Raw genomic sequence first — 20,560 nt, forward strand, 5'->3', positions numbered from 1 at the left:
CGTGCTCGATCGCTTTCAATCGAAATGGAAAATAGGAAACATTGCAATAGCATTCAGTCCGTTTTTTACTATAAATTTGATACTTATTCAAAATATCTGCATCTGCATTGATATTATTTATATCTTAAGCTGAAAAAATAAAAAATTTTAAATTATTTAAATCTTGGCCCAAAGCCTGCGCCACTATGATAATTTTTTAATTTGTAAATATATTATTAAAGCTATAATAATTTCATCTTAAAATCATCAATATATTACCATTTTTGGTTGGTAATTAATGAGTTTAATAATTTATATCTAAAAATACAATTTATTTTAATCCGCGCAGTTTTAATAGTTAAAAATCAATAAAGTAAAATAACACAGCGTACGTGAAACTTCTGTTGCTTAGACTTAAGACTAGCCATTGGATCAGATATTTTTTTCTCCGCTCAACTTTTAATTAATTTTCCCTCAAGTAATAATAATTAAATAATAATTCAAATTTAATTAAATAAAATCCATCTACACGAAGAAAAAAAATTATATAGGTTTTTAAGATTGAAATTTGCAAGTTGCATCAGATTCCTGTATTTAAAGCTGTGGAGTCTGGATTCACTTTAATGATTTTCTCTTCTGTCGCATAACAGACAAGGGGGCAAGAGAGTAAAAAAATAAATTCACCACTCTGCATAATGATTTACTATTTCCTGGACGTCATTTTTGTCATCATTCGCTATGTGGCCTGTGTGGTAACGACCACTTTCCCAGAGCCTGGGATTTACTCTCGTTTACGAGTTTCTGCTTTTATTTGCTGCCACGCATGTAAATCATAGATGAATATGAAGTGGAAAAAAAATGCGGCCGGCCTCATTTTTGTTATTTTATGTCCCGTTGGGGGATTTAAAAAAAAATGGAATTCTGTTGTCCTGCTGCTGGTTATTTTTATTGAGTTATTCTCCAAAATACTTTTAGGTCATACATGATAATACTCTTTATTGTCAGCACTTTGGATGAATGTTAAAAGTCGCCATACTTGCACACAAAGATTCAAAATAACAGCAAGCGAAATTTACGAAGGAACACAAAAATGGTTTATAAAAGAAGGAGCATGCGAGGGAATAATTTTTATATAGAATTTGTTTGATTAGTTGTAGGCGATCTTGGTGTAGGTGGAGAGGGTGTCGATGCCCTCGTAGTCGGCGTAGGAGGACCAGTAGGTCAGGTTGAAGAGCAGAAAGACCACCGGGAAGAGGATGCGGGCGACGATGTCGATGCGGCGCGCAACGGTCTTGTAGCGGGAAAGCCACTTGGAGACGAGATTCTGCGGCGGCTCCGTGGTGGCGGCGGCCGCCTCTCGCACCTCGCCGGCGTCCGCAGACTTCTCGCCGTTCTCCATCAGGGGCTGCAAAAGTGTTAATTGAAATGCGAGAGGGGAATTTAGAAACAAAAGGGGTTTTTGGCAAAGTTTTGACTTGGTTCCTGCACCAGTTTTGTTGTTGAAAAGTTAATTTAACTTTCCTTTTGTGAAATAAATTAAAATTTCACCTTTAAAATTAATGGGGAGATTAACAAAAGCTTAAAACTTTCATTTCAGAAAATAAAGCTATAAAAATAGCTGAAGAACTCAATCGAGACGAAAGCAACAAATAATAATGTCAAATGGTGGATGTTAAAAGTGCAGTGACGTGTGTTTTATGTGTGCACTCGACCAGTGAAGGAAAAGGGAGCAAAAAGAGAGACTTGTGGGGAGATTTTTTTATCTTACCAATGCAACGCCTCCTTCTTCATCTTCAGCTGCCAGCTTGCGAGTGGAAATAGCGTTGGTGCCAATCAAAATCACTACCACCTGAAGCGAGAAAAAACATTTAATATGAATAATAAAGAGTCTTAATTAATTTTTTTATTAAAAATTTCTTCCCTCGCCAAATTAAAAATAATATAATTTCATTATATAGCCGGAATTTGAAATCAATGCGGGAAACCCTTAATTGTCAGAAAAAAAGGCATCCAAAATTTTTTTCGGCATTTGTCCGAAAATTATTTATCAGAAATTATTTATCAGAACAACAGTTTTTACTTAACCGAAATCCATTTATCAGAAATTAATTGATCAGAAAAAGCTTTTGCTTGCGCACAGGTCTTGATTTATGTGAAGTGGACTAAAATCTAAACTTATTGATGGCAAAAAAGTTATTAAAACAGTTTTTAAATTATTGGCGGAGTTCGGTACGTGTTGCTATTGACCCTTCGGAGAGCACTCACATTTAAAATCGCCAATAAAAAAGCGTCTTTTGCCTCAGGATTCCATTAAAGAAATAGTAGTGACTGAGAATTCTCTTGCAAGAGATACTAGACAATAAAAAAAAATTAAAAAAAAAATTTCGAACTGTTGCATTTCTTACTTTTGAATTTCTGACATTTGAAAAACAGTTTTTCTGATGAATAATTTTCTAACACTTTATTTTCTGACAAATGCAAAATGCTGTTTTCTGAAAGAAAAAAAATTTCGGACAAATAACGGTGACTCATCAATGCCCTTAATTTTGAAGTAGAAATATTACAATGGAAATATTTAATTGTATTTTTTTCTTAAATTTTTATCTGCTTAATCTTAAAATCGTAATATAATGTGGCTTATATCATTGTGACACTTTTTTCCTTTTGAAAAAAAAAAATAGTTCAGAGGAAGATTTTCATTGGCTTCTTCCTGACGCGGGCAATTTCCTTTCGTCAGTCATTTAGTCACGTAATCGGATCTGTGAGACGCAGCGAGCATTTAAACGGGCAGGAGTGCGCACGTATTTCACCCCTTTGAATTTCCCTTCTTTCTTTAATCCGGCATCCACCCCCTGACTGTCAATTCACCCAGAAGTGACAGCCCGGTAATAATTTCCCGTCACTCCATTTCTGCCGTCGGAGGAAAAAAAAATCATCGTACCTGTTCGACGAGGGCGAAGAAGACGAAGAAGAGCGTCCAGTTGACCCAGGCGTCGATGCCCTTGGTGTCGGACGCGTGCGGGGCCAGACTGGCCACCCTGGAGCCCTCGAAGATGGTCGCGATGAAGGTGACGACGGCCACGATGACCCTGACCCCGGTGGCGCGCTCGTCCAGCCAGAAGATGATCCAGGAAACGAGCACCAAGAGACCGAGGGGCAGATAAGCGTGCATCAGGTAGTTGAAGATTTCGCGCTTGAGCAGGAACTCCGCCTTGATGCAGCTGTACTCGCCTGAATAAATTCACGTATGCAAATCACGGCAATTCGTCATTTCTTTTTGCGCGCCCCCGGCACAGAAAAAGCGACGGGGGAAATTAAATTTATCTCCTCACCGGTGTTGGTTTTGGAGAAGCAGTAGTCGGTGCCGATGCCCTGCAGCAAGTACGGGCTCGGGTCCACGTTTTGCGGAAGCTCCACCGGCTTTTCGCTCTTCCAAACAAAGATCAGGTCCTTGGTTGTGTGTGCGTCTACAAAATGGAATAGCAAAATTTTGAAATTTATTTATAAAAATAAATTAATTGAATTAATACAATTAAAAGTGTTAATAATAGTTTAAAAATTTTTTGTTTATATATAATTAGGATTATACATTTAATAACTATTATACTCAGGTTACGCTTCCTTTCATGATTGTTTACAATTCAAAAAATTTATATCTGTAGCTAGAGCTGCTTATATTTATACAAAATTATGTTTAAATTTTAATAAATACGTAGAAAATGTCTGTTTCAATTTTAGTATCTAATATGAGTGAGTAAACTAAAACATAATGATTTACATTTTAAAGCAATTCAATACAAAAATTTTCTTTTAATAAGTAATATGAAGTAAAATTAAAAATAAAATCATTTTTTCTGTCTTCATAATTAAATTGTACATTAATTATATAGTAGGTTTAGTATTTTTTTCATGTTATTACAAAACAAATATTTGTGGACTTCTAGAAACTCGATGCGGTCAAGACCCTTTTGCAGAGAAAAAGTAAAAAGCACATGAAAAGCGGCCAGAGGAGTTGGTGCATGAAACGCGCTCTGGCACGGCAAAGGGTTCTCAACATGTGGACCACACACTTGACGCCAATTTCACCGGAGCAGAAAGAGAGAAGAGGAAAAAGACGAGTACTTACAGCTGGCCATGCGGACGGAGCAGGTCTGTTTATCCATCGGGAAGTTGGTGAAATCCATGGGACAAGATAGCTTCAGGGAAACCCTGTGCGAGTTAAAAAAAAGTTGCTTTGAAAAAAAGAAAGGAAAGTTATCAAATCGCCCCTGCCTTTTTTTCAACAGTGGCTGGGGAAAAGTTTGTCGAGAGAGAGAGAGAGAAAAGGGCTTCTGTAGCACTGACATAATAATAAATCTGCTGCGAAATTCAATTAATTCAAAAATTCTTTCTCGCCCGCCGCCATAGAGGACGAACGGTTGAGGGCGGATGCGGGAGAGAGAAAAGCGCCGCCAAACTTTTGGGATGAACGGATGAAATCCAAACTTTGGCCGAAATCAATTACGAGCCAAACGGGGCGACTTTTATAATGGCAATTACCGGCGACGTGGTTCAATGAGGCGAAACAAAGTTATTTTATATACGTACCGTGTGCTGTACATGACGCTACCGTCGGGGCCGATACGGATCAAATTGTTGGCCGTCATCAGTTGGTGGTCGTGGCCTTCCTTCTCGTTCGAGAAGAACAAATCGGGCACCCATATTTTGCTCGGGTCGGTCAACAGCACGTAATCCTGCCCGTCTGCAAAGAGAGGCCGACGATTCAACCAAGAGGTACACATAAATATCAGTTACTAAAGTTGCGATCACTGCGAGTCACTGGACTGTAATACACCCATCAATATTATAATTGAAACCTCAATCTGACAGTTAAAATAATGTTATTTTATTTCTCGATCGTCTCTGTCATGTTAGAAAAAAATCAATTTTAGTTTTTAATTTTTGCACAAAATACGAAGTCCATTTGATATTTATTATATAAGTAAGTGTGTAAAAATAAAAAATTAATAATAATAATAACAATTCACTGTTAGTAATATTTCCCTCCAATGTATGAATATTTTGAATTTTATGATTAATATTGCTGGTAGGAGTCTGATAATTTATATAAATCTTTGAGACCAGTAAACAATTTAAATTTAAAAAGTTTGATAAAAAGTCAAAATGATAATTAAAAATGTAGTTTTACTTAGAAGAGCAAAAGAATTATGAAAAAATTGCGAGTCTAAAAGGAATTTTAATAATATTTTAGGCACTCCGCTTTGCACCAAAATCGTGCAGGTTGCATATGCCAAGCATATAAAGTTGTAAACGTTGCTTAAAATTGATTTATGGTTCCATAAAATTTCAGTATGTTTTAAATTTTGGTGTATTCAGCAGCAACTCACATTGTTAAATCTGCAAAATCAATAAGTATATTTTTTAATCAATTATACACACCGATTTGTTTAGTGTATTTGAGACGTTCGTCGGTCCACGACTGGCGAAGAGTCAGTTGAAGTTTGTAGTCCTGCAGCAAAGGAAACAATAAAGCAAAATTATTATTCGAGCCATAAAGTACAGAGAGAGCGGCTTGGCTGCTCTTTTTGTTTGTTCCCAACAGTCGCACTCTCGCGCGCGCGAGGCAATAAAATATAGCGAGGCCTGCTGCACGCAGGAATTTGCATTTGCAATAAAATCCGATGGAGTAACCGAGAGAGTCGACCAGACGAATCGATTATGCGAAGAGCTCACTTGCACATTATTTATGAGAGCAACAACTGCGAGCTAATGATATCATTTTAAAGAGGCGGTGGCTAAATTTGTTTAAACTTTCATTTTTTTTAATTTCATCATTTTAGTTTTCTTTGCAAACAAAACATGATCAAAATTTAAATTCTCCGTTTGTATTCCACCGTGCATTGTTATGCATGTTTCGGCGAACGTCGGTTCGAAACGACTCTGTGCATTTTGTCCAACAATAAATTTATGCAAATCATCCGCGGCGGCTCGTTTTGTACCTGAGGCGAAATAAAAATAAAAAACCTCCCTCTCTCGCTTGGCGTCGGTTTTGTGTTCGTTCGACTGACGGGCTCACACACATAAATTCAATTTTCTCAACTCAAAGGCTCGCAGGCGCTGTTTATTTTCGCCATAATAAAAGAGTATTAAATTCGACCGATACACACAGAGCGCGTTTATATGCATATAAATTTCGCATCATAAACTGACGGCGCCGAGCGACACAATGAATGCTGCTTCTTCCAGGCTGCCTTTGTGCTAATGTACACCAGCGACGAGCCTAATAGAAATTCAAATCCCCAAATAACAACACAGCGCGTTTTCCTCCTTCCGGGCCTGCATGATTAAATTGGTTTTCGCGTCTCTCTTTTCGACATCAATCGAGTGTGTCATATGTGCGAAAAAGACGGCTTGTAAGAATTGATATTCGAACGCGAAACGTCGGAAATGAATAAATAAAATAATCTATTTCAGCTTCAAAATTAAAGTGACTCAAATTATTTTGAATGATTTGAAAATTTAAACTAATTTTCTATTAAATTTTCAATTTTGAATTTATTTTCATGGGAATTTTATTTTAAATATTATAAGTTTGGAAATAATAAAATTGTAATAAAGAAGCTTTTGTGATGATCAAAGTACAAGAAAATTTCACGTGACGTTTCTCCGTTAATTAAAGCAACCAATCTGACCGCGAACAAGCAACTAACCGGCGATAAAACGGTGCAAATTCCCATTTCCCTCGCGCAAAAGCTAAAACACCACCAAGTTACAAATTCACACACCGCAACGCTCTTGGGTTGGAATTTATCAATATCAACGTTTACACAATCCGACTTGCCGCGCCTCCCCGAATGCAAATAAAATAAATCGACTCGCGTTTAATCTCGTGAAAGCCAAAACCTACGAGAATTGGCAGCCGCGCGCCTAGCAAAAGGGGTGAACAACGCGAGACGTATACGTGTATGTGAAAAAGCAGAATTACCGCACCGGAGGGGCTGCGAAGTGAAATGTGCGAGAACTGCGTGTGCGGTTGCCTACCTTGTTTTCGTCGTTTATTTCGCCGATGTAGCGCACGAACAAGTTCACGTTCACCACGACGGGCGAGCCAGTTCCGTTGTAAGGGACGCCGTTTACAGTAACATCTAGAAAATTTAAAATTAATTTTATTAATTAAATAAAATTTTTAAACATATTTTTTTATGTTAAAACATTGTTTTTAGTTATTTTTTTAAATAAAAGATTCATTTGATATTTTAAAATAAGACAAATATTAATTTTTTAACATTTCTCTTTTAAGAAAATGAAAATCCAAGAATTGGTCAAGTTTTTAAAATTTTTACTCATCTGTTTAAATTTTCAACATCCCTTCACCCACTACCAAGTCAATAGAAGAAATATCTGATAGCTGATAGTTACTTATTCAATTGTCATTATTATCAATATCATTATCTTTATATGTATTTATTTAATTATAAAACATTTTAGAACATAAATGTACTTGAAATGTTTTACATTAAATTAAAATCGATTAAAATTATTTTGCACTTCGTTAAACTTTCAATATCAAACTTAGTGCTAGAGGTACCATTTCTCTTCCAAAAACACTCTTCCCCAATAAATTTTTTTCGAGTATGAGTTTTTGATTGTTGGTGATTTAACTAACCTGATGATCGAGAATAAATAATAATATGGTCATTTTAAAGCTTTTTATTAATTTTATGCACTGTAATATGTCCTAATTTTAACAATTATAACCATGGCAAGAAGTGAAAAAAAAAAAACGAGATAAATTGTATGAAACATGCGTGACGTTTTTTGTGGCAATATGTCGTAATAAAGGGGGTGGTGGAACCATTAATTTTTATTCAGCGCCGCACCATGGACGCGTGAGTGGAGAGTGGCCGCGTGCGTCCGAGTAAAAAGAGGTCCATAATGAATATTTGTTGTTTCACACTCGATGCAAATGCACTGCGGGTGGGTGCGAAGAGTGTGTGTTATGTAATTTGGCCATTGTTCCGCGCAATAGGAGCTAATTTAGTGGCTATTCTGCTGACGGAGCTCTCGAGTTCTCGTCGGCCGCCCTCTCACGCACCATTTCACCCCTTCAGCATCAGAAAGAGAAAAGTGCGAAAACCGAAACGAATCTCTCTCGACCGTACACATATCAAATTGGAGCTTTTGCCGGCTCAGCATATCTGGCCGGACTGCAGATTGAATTTGTTCTCGGGTGGAGGAAAAATTCTTCATTCGCCCCCAGGGCCACGTTTCTTCCATCCACTTCATGATTGTTTTGTTAAAAAATCTGCTTTGCTTTCGCAAGAGCAAAGTCGCAGCAAAAAAGCAAAAAACAACGCACGTCGGGCGATATGAATGAACCAGACTTTTTCTCTCTGCCGAAAGGTTTGAATTTTTTAGATGAGAGCCGATAAATTGATAGAAAACTCTAAAAAAATATTCACTTCAATCAACAATTTGTTCATTAAAAGACACTATTTTGATATGGATTAAAAGAATATTGTGATAATTTTTTCACAGAATCCTTCATCATTTTATTTAGGGCTTTATTTTCTTTTTATAGCTTCCGTTGGGAATTTTTTTAGACCTGTCTTTAAATTTAATTATCAAACAATTTAAAATTGATCAAAAACGGATCAAAATTTCAACTTTCAGTTTGTATTTCACCTTGAATTGTTATGCACGTTACAGCAAACGTCGGTTTGATTCGACTCTGTGCTTTTAGTTCAATGGTTCAATCAATACATTTATGCAAATCATGCGCGGCGGCTTGTTGTGTACCTGAAACGAAATAAGAAAAAGTTGGTTTGATTTTTTTACGAGATTTAATAAATCCGTGTTCTAGAATATTTTTCTCTTCAAACAACAATCTGTTTATCAAATAACTCTATTGATACAAGTTTAAAAAATATTGTAATAAATTTTATAAGGAATCCTTGATCAATTTAATCAGGGATCTATTTTTACTTTTATATAGTTTCATTTGATAACTTAATTTTTATTTTCATTTATCAATTTATTTATTCTTCATTGATGGTAACATTAGTTCGCAAAAAATACACTGTACAAAGTAAAGCAGAAATTATTTATCAGCATAAAAAAATGGAAAAAGCCCGATCTCTTCATTACCATGATCATCTCCTCGAATGTCAACTTCTTCAAAAGGTCAAGTTTGTCAAAAATTTCAAAATATGAGCACATTATGAGCAATTTAAGTATAAAAAATCTGCATTTGTTTCTCGTTTGATCAATTCAAATTCGATTCTTGTCTGCATTTTTCTCTGCAAAAAAGCCAATTTTGATCCATGTCAAAAGTAATACCTTTCATTCCATCTTGAAATTCAACAACCATTTTCACTTGCCCGCTCGTCGCTGAGGGTAAAAAGTTGAAGTGCAAATTGCTTCGAAAATTAAAACGCGCCCGCTCGTAATTTATATGTTTCGCCGGGCAAAACCGACGGAAGTGCCTATTCTAATTTTAGTGGCACTTCTTCTTGTCCGCCGACGCATAAAATTTATACTGTGTAGGTATTTTTTAATTCCATTACCTCCGTCGTGAAACTGGAATTATAAGAGTTAATGTCTCTCATGCATGTGCTTCTTATTGGATTCATTTGGCCGTCATAAAAGCAGAAAGAGTGCCGACGTTTGCTTTGCGCTTCTGCCAGCAAACGGGCACTCTCTCATGAAAAGCTCGCAAAAAATAATCAGAACAGCTGCATTAAATTCAGATTTATTGCTCCCCAACTTGCACTCAAATTTTTTAAACCAACCCTCCGGCAGAAAGATAAAAAAGCTCCTTTCCATCCGCTTGACTTTTGCAACCTCAGCTTAATTACGCAGGTTTTTTTGCGCGTTCGTTTGCATAGGCCCCACTTTGAAAAGTCGTCTCGGCAGTCAATTAGTTTTCTTTCTCCTCCACTATGTGTTTATATAACATAATTCTGGTAGCCATTTGAAAAAAGGAGAGCGACCTCTGACATCAGCAAGAGAGGATGCTCGAAAAAAATATAAAAAGCCCTCGCCTATTTTTGTTAGGCATGCAGATCCTGCTGCCGCTTCTGTCGGCAAACAAAAAATTATGTACGAAAATGAAACGGTCTCGCTTTTATTGAGAATGATGGCGGCCGTTGAGAGCTGAGCTAATTCTCGTTTCCCACCCCACGTTGTAGGAGGAAAAAAAATAAGAGGCTCAATTTAGCCTCTTATTTACGTCGCGAAATTGAAGAAAAATATTGTCCTTTTTCTCGCTGGAGAAATTAGGGATATTTATTTGTCTTTGAAAAGGAATGGACTTTAATGGTCTTGAAAATGAGTATTTTCTTTCCATTTGAAATTTCCAATGGCTGGTAAACAAGCTAATTTTGGATGCAAATCGAAAATTCCATGCGTATTCAATGAGGTTGTTAGGGCGTTGAATTGCACAAGGAAGGTGTGACAAAAAGATACTTGACACTGCCAGTTCCACGGAGCGACAGGGAAGAACAATAGGAAATAATTTGATGGCCTCAAGGATTGATTGGTTTTCGGCTCTTGAGCGAATGAATTCGATTCTCGGAATAGGCACTCAACCATGTTTTCAATTTCCTTCTAAATAATTTATGAAACAAATAGCCTTTGTAGAGAATGGAGAGTCACAAAATCGGTGAAAAAAGGTTAAGAGCAAATTTATTCATTACGGCCAATTGTCTTAATTATTTCCTCAAACAAACAAATTTGACTTTGTATTTTATTTTGTTCAAACCGAATTATTCAAAGTGGTTTTAATTTAAATGACAAAAATACAATTTGAGCTAAACGTACAAATGAATTTTCAAAGTTGTGTGTTTTGTTAATAATTTATTTCAATTTACTCTTCATATGCAATATGCTTGATTTAAAATCTCATTTTATCTTCTCTGTACTCCAAGCAGACGATATAAACCAAAATAGGCGTCCGTTATTTTATAATCTACAAAAAAATACAACATTTCATAAATTATAAAAATTTAGAGCAAAACATTCCCGCTGTAATTAAGCAGCGCAGTGCAAAATAACCAAGCTGCTTTCAAAAAGCACTTACATTTTAATTTTTCTTTAGTTTTTCCTTCGTAATGAACCCTGTGTGTCTGAGAATGGTGGTGCACAACTCATTACGCGGGGCAGCAATTTGCCATGGGAAAGGCAACAGCAAAGAGCGAGTTGTAATTAAAAGCTATGTATATACGTTTGTAGAACTGCGTGTTCGCCGCATTTTGCGAAAGAAAACTCAACTCGATTCATCTCTCGCGTTTCTCAGAAAGGGTTAAAGCGAGCATAAAGCAAATTTTCGGGCACATTTGCTGGCAAACGTCGAGAAAGTCTAGAGCGCTAAAAATAAAACGCTTCTCTTTCTCACACTCGACATTGAACTTGACTCTTTCTGTTTTTGTCGGTGCTGATTGGTTAATTCAATGTTCGTGTTGCTCGGAAACTTTCTTGGCATCTGCGAGCACTCTTATTTATAAAGGTCTCTCCGCGCTAGAAAACAACACACACAGCCGTTGAAATCAACACCCGCCTTAATTTATTCACCACATTCGTTTAATTCCAGAGACGGCCGTAAAATACGACCCCGGTGCAGATGGCACGCAGATTGATGGCGACACACGTTTTTGGACCGTTTTGTGTACAAAGAAAGCCTCTATAGGAATCAAATTTTATCCCCAGCGGACCCTAAACATGAAGTGGGGAGATGGAGATGATCCTCTAGCATCGCCTTTAACCCCTTTTGTTAGGCGCTGGTATTCAGAGGCAAATTCCGGTATATTGTTATCCTTCCCTCGAGAGAGGAATGTGGACTTGTAGAAAACTAAAAATATGTGATTTTGAGCTGAACAGAAATTTACAAACTACAGAAAAAATTGTTAAGTTATTGGTCAATTACAAATAAATATATTGTGACTTTTAAATTTAAATTTCTTATAATATTTTTCATTTTTCAAGTTATTTAAATTATTTGATTCGTACTTTTTAAATGATTTAATATCTTATTAAACGAAAAATTGGTTTATTTAAATTATGAAAATGAAGAGATCAGGCTGTACCTTGTTGCAACAATTGTTTTTATTAAAAAACCAATTCAAGTCTGCGACCGTATTTAATGAGCAAGAAAAATAAAAAAAATCAGCAAAATTGAGAAACACCTCATTTAAAAAAAAAAATTAAAATCTTAAAATTAACAACATCTGTGTTTCTTCTAAAAGATTTGTTAATTTGCTTTTTAAGTTCAAGATTTTTAGTTTTATGTTAAAATATTGTGTTTTTCAATTTTCCTCTTTTTGGTATTATTCTTGCTCATGAAGTCTTTGTTATTAAATAAAAGCAATTTTTTGCAACGAGAAGAAGCCCGATTTCTTCATTTCCATAATCATCACCTCAAGTGTCAATTCCTTCAAACTAATTAAATTATATACATATAGTTTATTGAAAATACCTCATTAGAGTACAATTCTTCAATATTTAAATGAATACAAGCAAAATTTGATAACAAATAAAATTTTAATTATTTTAAAAGTTAAAATTATTTTTTAATTATTATTCTTAACAATTTATAAATTTAAATATATATACTAATTAAATTATGGAATATTTTAATTTTATTTTTGATCGTATTATAACTAATAATATAAAAAAAAAATGTAACATGTTTCTCACTTCTGTATATAATTATATATTAGCGAAGATTTACATGCGATACCAAAATCGCAACTATTATTTTTATTTAATTAGACCTCTAAATTTTATAAATTTATGTAACAATTTGATTTTTTTTTTAGATTCACTTCTAATCCACTTACTTGGATTTTTGGTGCCCGCGGGGCTGAGAAACTTGGTGTAATCATCTTTGTACAAGTACTTGATCAGCTCTTCCTCATTCGCATGGGAACCCCTGTAAAGAAAATTAACGATTCGTTTAATTGCTGTGTCAACAAAAATACAACGGGTGGCAGAGACGAAACGTCTTAATTTTGTGAGAAAGACGGGCCATAAAAATCTGTCGACAGTTGCGCCTAAAAAATAGCTCCGGTGCCAAGTTTCAGGCGTGTTTGTTTTTCACTCTCTCATTCTGGGATCGCATCTGATCTGCGGACGGTGTTGCTTCTTTTACGGCGACTGACAGTCTGGCTCTTTTTTTTCAAACAGGCTGTCAGAGTATGCACGTCTTAAATGCCTGAGTAATTTTTCAGGTGTCGCTTCTCATAATGTTTCGCCGGCTTGTTAAGAAAGAGACACATCGACGGCTTGGATTATGTAAAGCAAGGCGAAAAAACAAGACGCGGTGCATCAGGTGCCGCCTGTTTTCAGTTCGAAACCGCAGCCGTCGCTCATTTGAATATGTTTTGTGGTTTTGTGCCGACGAGGCTTGGCTCACGTGATGCATTTTGTAAATCTCACTCGCTGGCTTTTAGTTTTCAGCGGGCCCTGTGTTCAATATTTTATTTATACATTCTAACTTTCCGTGTCACCACGTCGAGAGGGTGGCGGTTGGATTATGTAAAAAAAAATGACCATCAGAGATATGTATTTATTTCGGCCGAGTTTTGGTTTACGGTCTGCTGATTACATTTCATCATGAAGAAGAAAAAATGTCACTTGGTCACTACGCCGGCCCAGTGAAAAATCAGGGATACATGAAGGATTTTAATTAATTTCATGATTCATGGTGAAAATGTTTGCAAGTAAAGAAAAATCAAAAAAGAAGTTGCTAAACACAATAACATGTATTGTCCTGATAAATACACAAAATTATTTAAATAAAATAAATTTAAAAAAATCAAATTTAATCAAATTTTAAAAATGAAATAAAATTAAATTACACAAAATAATATAGAATTGAGTTATATAAAATATGAATAAAAAAAATAATAATTGTATTTTAAATAATAAACAAATAAATTTAATTTAAAATAAAAAAAAATGGAATATAAAAAAAATTAGTAAAATTTCAAGCATTTTTAAACTAAACATATTTTAAACGACTTAACAAATAACATAAAAATAGAAAAAAATTTACCTTCTCTGAATAAAAGAGTCCGATTCATAATTAATCGTGTCAAATTTAGGCTAAATACATAATATGGACCATTGCCAAATTGAACTAATCATCATTTAAGCTCACTCATTTTTTTTTTTATTATTATTTCTATTAATTTTTCTTCTCTCTAAGTAGACTCATTTCCTGCTTTGGAATATTAGGGGAAAAAGTTCTTTCTCGTTTTTCCCACACAGTCAGCATCATTACCAAAAACATATGGCGGGTTATGTAAAACCGTTTTCTTTCTGGTGGCGCGGCCGACAACTTTTATTCCGCAAGGGCAACCGCCATATGGGTTCGTTCATCTAAAAGTCAATGTCAAGGCGGCTGGTGAGATAAGTGCGTACCAAAAGTTTCAAGGCTGATCCACCTGCTGAGTCGAAAGAGAGTAAAATCTTTCTGATGTATCGACCGCGGCAGCATTTATATATAAAATACGTTCCGAGCGCGGCAGATGAGGCGGCAAAAAATACAAAAACGCGCATCGACTAAAGGAAAATGATCCAAGAATATTCTAAAAAGCAAAGGACGATTTAACTGTGACGGTTTTCATCCAACTTGAACTGACAATCACCTACCAAAATAGAAGCAAGATTGACTTCTGATTTGCTCCACTTGCTACAAAAAAAAAAAAAAAATAGTTTACAAAAAATGAAAAAATATGTCTAGGCATTGAATAAAATGACGTCGCGCTCCATTGCATCTCTCGTTATTGGAAATTTTTCAGTTTCGGAATATTGGCTCGCAATATTGCTTTTGTACAAAAAAGAGGTGAATAACAGCAAAATGTTAAAAATATTGAATTCTTTCCGTGGATACCAACATTTCTTCATTAGTTCATTATATGGATTTCATATATGTTAAGACGATGAATTCTCTTTTGTGTGCATATTGAAAATTCTCCAACATTAATATCTGAACACTAAATAATGTTTTATTCTTTTTTGTATTATTTTTATACATAATATATTTGAAATAATAATGTTACTGTGAATGGAGAATAAATAAATAAGTATATTAAATAAAAAATAAATGGTGCTAGTGCTCAAATTCAACAGTAAAAATAATTTCATTTTGATTTTAGGATTATTTATTTTAAGATTTACTACAACTTAATATAAAAATAATTTAAATAAATAAATTTAAACGTAATTTTAAATATTATGTATTCCTGATAAAAATTTTAATTTTCTGCAACACCACAAAAATGTTAAATAGGTAATTACATTAAATGGGTAATTTAAAAATATTATTAAAAATAGGTTCAAATAAAAAAGTAAAATCATATAAAATAAAATATAAGTAAAAAGAAAATAGACTAAAATTTTTATATGCTAAACTAATATGTATGAGCAACTCCAATAATCTATCTTCGCTTGTGAATATCCTGAATAAAATTTAAAATATTTTTATCAAAATATAGTACATAAACAATTCAGACAAAAAAAAATTGTAATCAAACGTTTTGCTAAATTTTTGTTAAATCCCCTGTTTGATGGTACGTGCTTTTAAAAATTCTGTCACGTACCCCCGAGCACAAATTAAACTCGTCATAGTCGCGCGCCGTATGCGAGTCACAGCGCTCGATCCTGGTCTCTCGTTTTCATTCATTCCATTTTTCCTCGATTTCATACCATTCCACGCACCAGCCAGAGGAGCACTAAATATATATTGGTATATAAAGCTTAAAACTTTGTGCTGGCTACGCATTTAATCCATATTAATGAAACGGCCATAAAAAAGCGGAAGTCGACTTGTTATGCACATCGCGCCGCCACGCTACTCACAAAAATTTCAACTTTGGTTTCCCTCTGAATTTCTCCAAATGTTTTATTAATATGACAGGGTTGGATGTGATTTCAACTGTCTTGTCAGTGAAAGATGCATTAATAAAATAACGATAAAAACGCAATTTCTCCTCCCTTCAGATTTCAGATCAGTATCCATGCTGGTCATGCAACAGAGAATGAACACGGTTGAAAAATTCAAGCCATTTTATCAGATTATGCTGGGCTGTTCTACGTACATTTGTGAAATAACCGCTGAGTTTAAGTGAAAAAAACAATAAAAATGTTTAATGCCGTGGCATATAGGGTGGGCATCGATTTTCCGAATCGATGGAGTGCTAGTGGAAAAAAAGCGACATGTTTGTAGGTTTGTTTTTGCGGTCAGGCGTGGCGGGCGTGGGAGCTGTGCGTGTGTTTAATTAGATGAAGTGTCCGGCTGGCTGCTTTTTACGCACACAAAGACAGTCGAAAGCGCCAAATCACAATTTTAACCAAATTCATAATCAAAATAAATCGCTGGCTGACGACGTAGTTATTAATTAAGTAAATTAACTCCATTCACGGTAAGCAAGCTAAAAACCCTACTAATAGAAATTTTAATTATGGCTACAATAGCATCACTGGTTTATATAAATCATATAAATTATTTTATTATAATAAATATATTAAATGGTAATATTAATAATAATTATTTTAATATTTATATAATATTAATAACATATGATAATATTAAAATAATAATTTAAATAGAATATCAGGTATAATAAATACGTTAAATTCCATAATAACAATAATTAAATTAAAAATATTTCAAATCAATTATTAAATTTTATTTTAACCCCTTTTATATAATATTTATATTATAATATAAGATAATTTTAAATCAACATTATCAAACTTCACAACAATAAAATTGAATGTAAACAATTATTATGATGTTGATGTAAAAATTGGACCAATAAACAACAGTAATAGAGTCAACAAAAATAATAGTAATATCATGTAATTAAAATTTCAAAAACATTAAAACATTAAACAGCTTTTGCAATTTTAGAAATAGTTTAAATCAAAACTTTTCAAAGCACTTATTTTAAACGCTGGCTCCGCTCCTTTCTTAAAGGCACGTCCCAATGTAAATATCTCTCAAAAGTTACTTGTGTCGAAGAGGTGTTGGGGTGGGTGCGAGTGGAGAGGAAGATGCGGATAAACTTTTAAATTTATTCCGGCCGTAAATAAGCTCGTAAATAAGCCGTTGCTGGCCGCGCGTCTTTTCATTTCAATTTTGCGGCCGTGTCTTCAAAAGGATTCTCGTTCCTCTCATTCTCATTCCGTTTTGCACACTTTGAATGAGAGATAGGGTCTTCAAGTGATGTCATTTTGCTAGAGAGAGAGTGAATTTTTTCTCGCTCTCGCGCATCTGCGAGCGGCGATGCGGGTCGGGTGGATAGGATAATTGGGAATGATTGCGTTTTTGCTCGATTACTAAGAGCGGACTGCGTTCTCACCAGAGATGAATGGACGCATTTGTACAACTCAAATGTCTTGTTTTCTAAAATTATACTCAAGTCGTACACCAAATAAATTTAATTGGAAAAAATGAGCAAAAAAGGTATCACAACAAAGATAATTTAATTTTCAAAAAGTTTAAATTTTTCCATTTTTAACTTTTTAATTCATGATTTTATTTGCATTGGCATGTTTGTATGAATAATTTTTCTACACAAAAAATGAAAATTTATTGGATTGAAACGATTTTTGCATATTAACTTTTAACATTATGCAATGTAATTAGGATATTTTAAGATAATTTCAGAAAATAATAATTTTTCCTTATCGGTATAGTTATAAATTTAGTGAATTGTCCTGCTTTGAAATTTTAGGCCACCTATATTGCATATGATTCCACTTATAATTTGACTATCAGATGTTTGTAAAGTCAGCATAAAGTGTTAATTCAAAATTGAATTTAATACACCAATTACCACTAGTTAAAATACTTATAAATCAAAAGTGATCGCAATACATCTTTATTAAAAAATAGTCCATTTTTCGTCATGAGATTGTTTTTCTTGAACCACTGACCTTGAATTATTCATTTAGTCAGAATAATGTATTTAAAATTTATTTATGTATAACATATTATGTCATGAAAATCTTGAAACAAATCCTTTTTTAATATCCTTTTTTAATATGTAAAATGAAAATGGAATTTATTGATACAAATTATTTTATTAAATAAAAAATTATACAAAAAACCTAATAATATAATAAAAAAATTAAAGAACTTTTAATAAGAAATAATTTATTGTTGAATCTATAATATATTAAAAATTAAAGGACAGAAGAAAAAGAGAGCAGAATTGAGGGACGAAATGGTCATCATCGGACACTCTCTACCAGCAACGGTCAAGTGTTTTTACGACTCGTGGCGCGCGTTGCATTGTAATGCTAATGACGTGATTGCATTTTATTTTTACTTGTCTAGCGTGGCGGGTGAGGAGTTAACCGGCCGGACAAGTGCAGTTGGCACTCGCTGCACTGCATTTATTCGATTTATCTCCCTGCAGTGTTTCTCTCTCATTAAGGGTCCTCTGAACAAGACGGACAGCACTTAGTTAAATCCTCCTTCGCTGCCATCTCTCTGTGCACTTGAAAGCCCATTATTCCAGATCACTATCGGTTCGTTCCCACGCCACTTCAAGAAGTGCTTCTCAATTTTTCATTGTAAATACTTAAAAACAATAAGGAATGTTTTGAATAGAGAGAATTTTCGGTCAGTGGTAGCAGTTGAATTTTTATTTTTTAGTGAAATGTTTGCTTTCTGACCGAGTCACAGAAATAGCGTCGAGTTTTGTGCCAAGCACAGGAGTGTCCTTTAATCTCTACAATTAGACTAGTTTTTTTTCTGTTTTGCTGAAAATTCTTGCAAATTTTTAAAGATTTCCACACTAAATGACGCAAAAAGAGAAAGTTGAATTTTTAAATTTCCTATTCGTTAATTATTGATTTTTAATAATTATGTTTTGTTTTTTTTTTAAGGTGAATAGAGATTTACTAAAGAAAAATCATTAGAACTTAATTCGTTACAGAAAATAATAGAAGAGTTTTTACTTGTTTTTTTTCCGCACGAAGAAACCGTAGGTACGGGTTCAACCGGAATAACACTTCATGAATCCCATTATTTATGCAGGAAAGCATGTTTATGTGAAGTAGAATGGAGGAAGTTACTGCGAAATAATAAAAAAAAATTCTCCATATTTTAATTGTAAATTCGATTTCAACTGAGATTTTTCCATTGTTAACAAATTTTTGATTATCATTTTTTTGTGCAATGTAAAGTTAAAAAAAAAAATTAAAAAAAAATCTTACTTTACTTTAAAAACCAAGGGTTTTGTCGTGTCCTAACTAAAATTAAGTGGGAGGAATTCATAAAAAATTAATAATAAAAAGGGGAGAATATAGAAATTGCAGAAATTAATGAAGCAAAGGAGTCAGTCAGTAGCTTCATACTGTGACTTTGCCAAAAGAAATTTAAAAAAAAAATCCGGGATAAAATTTTGTACTCACCAAGCGAAATTAATGCAGAGAAGCAAGGTAGCCGCGAGCAGGACGCGGTGGGCCATGGTGCAAGGAGTGCTGGTCAAACGAGCGGTCGGTCGGTTCGGTCGGTTGGCTGGTGCTGGTGGGTGTCAGGGACAGAACTGCCTCAACTGCCGGCCGAGGTGTGGTGCACAGGGACTCGTCGGCTTGTTGTGGTGTGCCTATTAAAAATACAACTGAGAGGAGGAGAAGGAGAATAATATAGTAGAATTCTGGCTGATACACATTTTAATGTGTGCGTTGCCGCGGCTCCCTCCCTCCCCCACCATCTACATTATTTTGTATTTGGATGAGGGAATGGAAAAAAACTAAAGCAAAAAAAAAAACCTTCTTCTGCTTCTTTACTCGACGCGCACACCGAGCAGCAGCTTCTTTTCTGAGAGGATGTTAATTAGATCCACTTGGCTGCTACATAAATTATGCTGCCCGAGACGCCCCTCATGATGCTCAAAGCAGGATTAACGTTCGCCACAACTGATGTCCGTAGGTTTTGGCAAAAATAAATCCGTGACATCATTCATGAACTTGAATTCACCGAAGAAATAAATATAAATAATTTGGTCTCTTCCATTTTTTGATTTATAAAAATATTTACCGAAATTCAGTTAATGAACATTTTTAATGAGATTTCGATTGCAAGTGGACCGTGATGCAGCTGCATAAAAATTGCATATTTTTATTTATTTATAATTATTACCATTATTTTATAATTGAAAAAAATTCAAATTGTTGCCTCTGGACAAATTTTTTATGTCTCCAAGCATTATTTGCGCAAAATACGTCATTTGAACTTAGAAAAAATATAAAGTTGACTATACCATCATGTTCTGACTAAAATAAATTTATACACTGTGATTTTCAAATAAATTTGTTCAAGTTGTGGAATTAAATGTTGGATTGCGCTAATATTGGCATTCCTTTTCATATATTCTGAAATCAGAAACCTTGCTGAAAACGGCTTCTATGATTTGAATAAATTTAACTCAAATTAAATGTTTTATTTTGCTCTTCGCGCTCAACCAGCTCGAATGCTGTGGGTTCCACCGTTCGCCAAGGGAGGAGCTTCAGCGCAGACACTGAGCACCAGCAAGCACACCAAAAACGATCCAGCGGAGAACGG

At 34.5% G+C, this 20,560-nt stretch overlaps 1 protein-coding gene across 1 annotated transcript; it reads right to left on the reverse strand.

Annotated features, from left to right (window-relative positions):
* Window positions 1-955: 955 nt before the first annotated feature.
* On the reverse strand, window positions 956-19,610 carry LOC132195181 (glutamate-gated chloride channel-like). Its single transcript, XM_059617003.1, has 10 exons — window positions 19,408-19,610; window positions 12,816-12,907; window positions 7,021-7,124; window positions 5,419-5,488; window positions 4,567-4,720; window positions 4,106-4,188; window positions 3,312-3,446; window positions 2,921-3,210; window positions 1,748-1,828; window positions 956-1,384 (listed from the first exon to the last, which is right to left on the reverse strand). Exons 1-10 carry the CDS (start codon window positions 19,461-19,463, stop codon window positions 1,127-1,129), a joined length of 1,323 nt encoding a protein of 440 aa, XP_059472986.1. The 5' UTR covers window positions 19,464-19,610; the 3' UTR covers window positions 956-1,126.
* Window positions 19,611-20,560: the final 950 nt, after the last annotated feature.

This window comes from Neocloeon triangulifer, unplaced genomic scaffold, assembly GCF_031216515.1.
Source record: "Neocloeon triangulifer isolate White Clay Creek 2 clone unplaced genomic scaffold, ASM3121651v1 ptg000009l, whole genome shotgun sequence".
In the NCBI taxonomy this organism is placed as follows: domain Eukaryota; kingdom Metazoa; phylum Arthropoda; class Insecta; order Ephemeroptera; family Baetidae; genus Neocloeon; species Neocloeon triangulifer.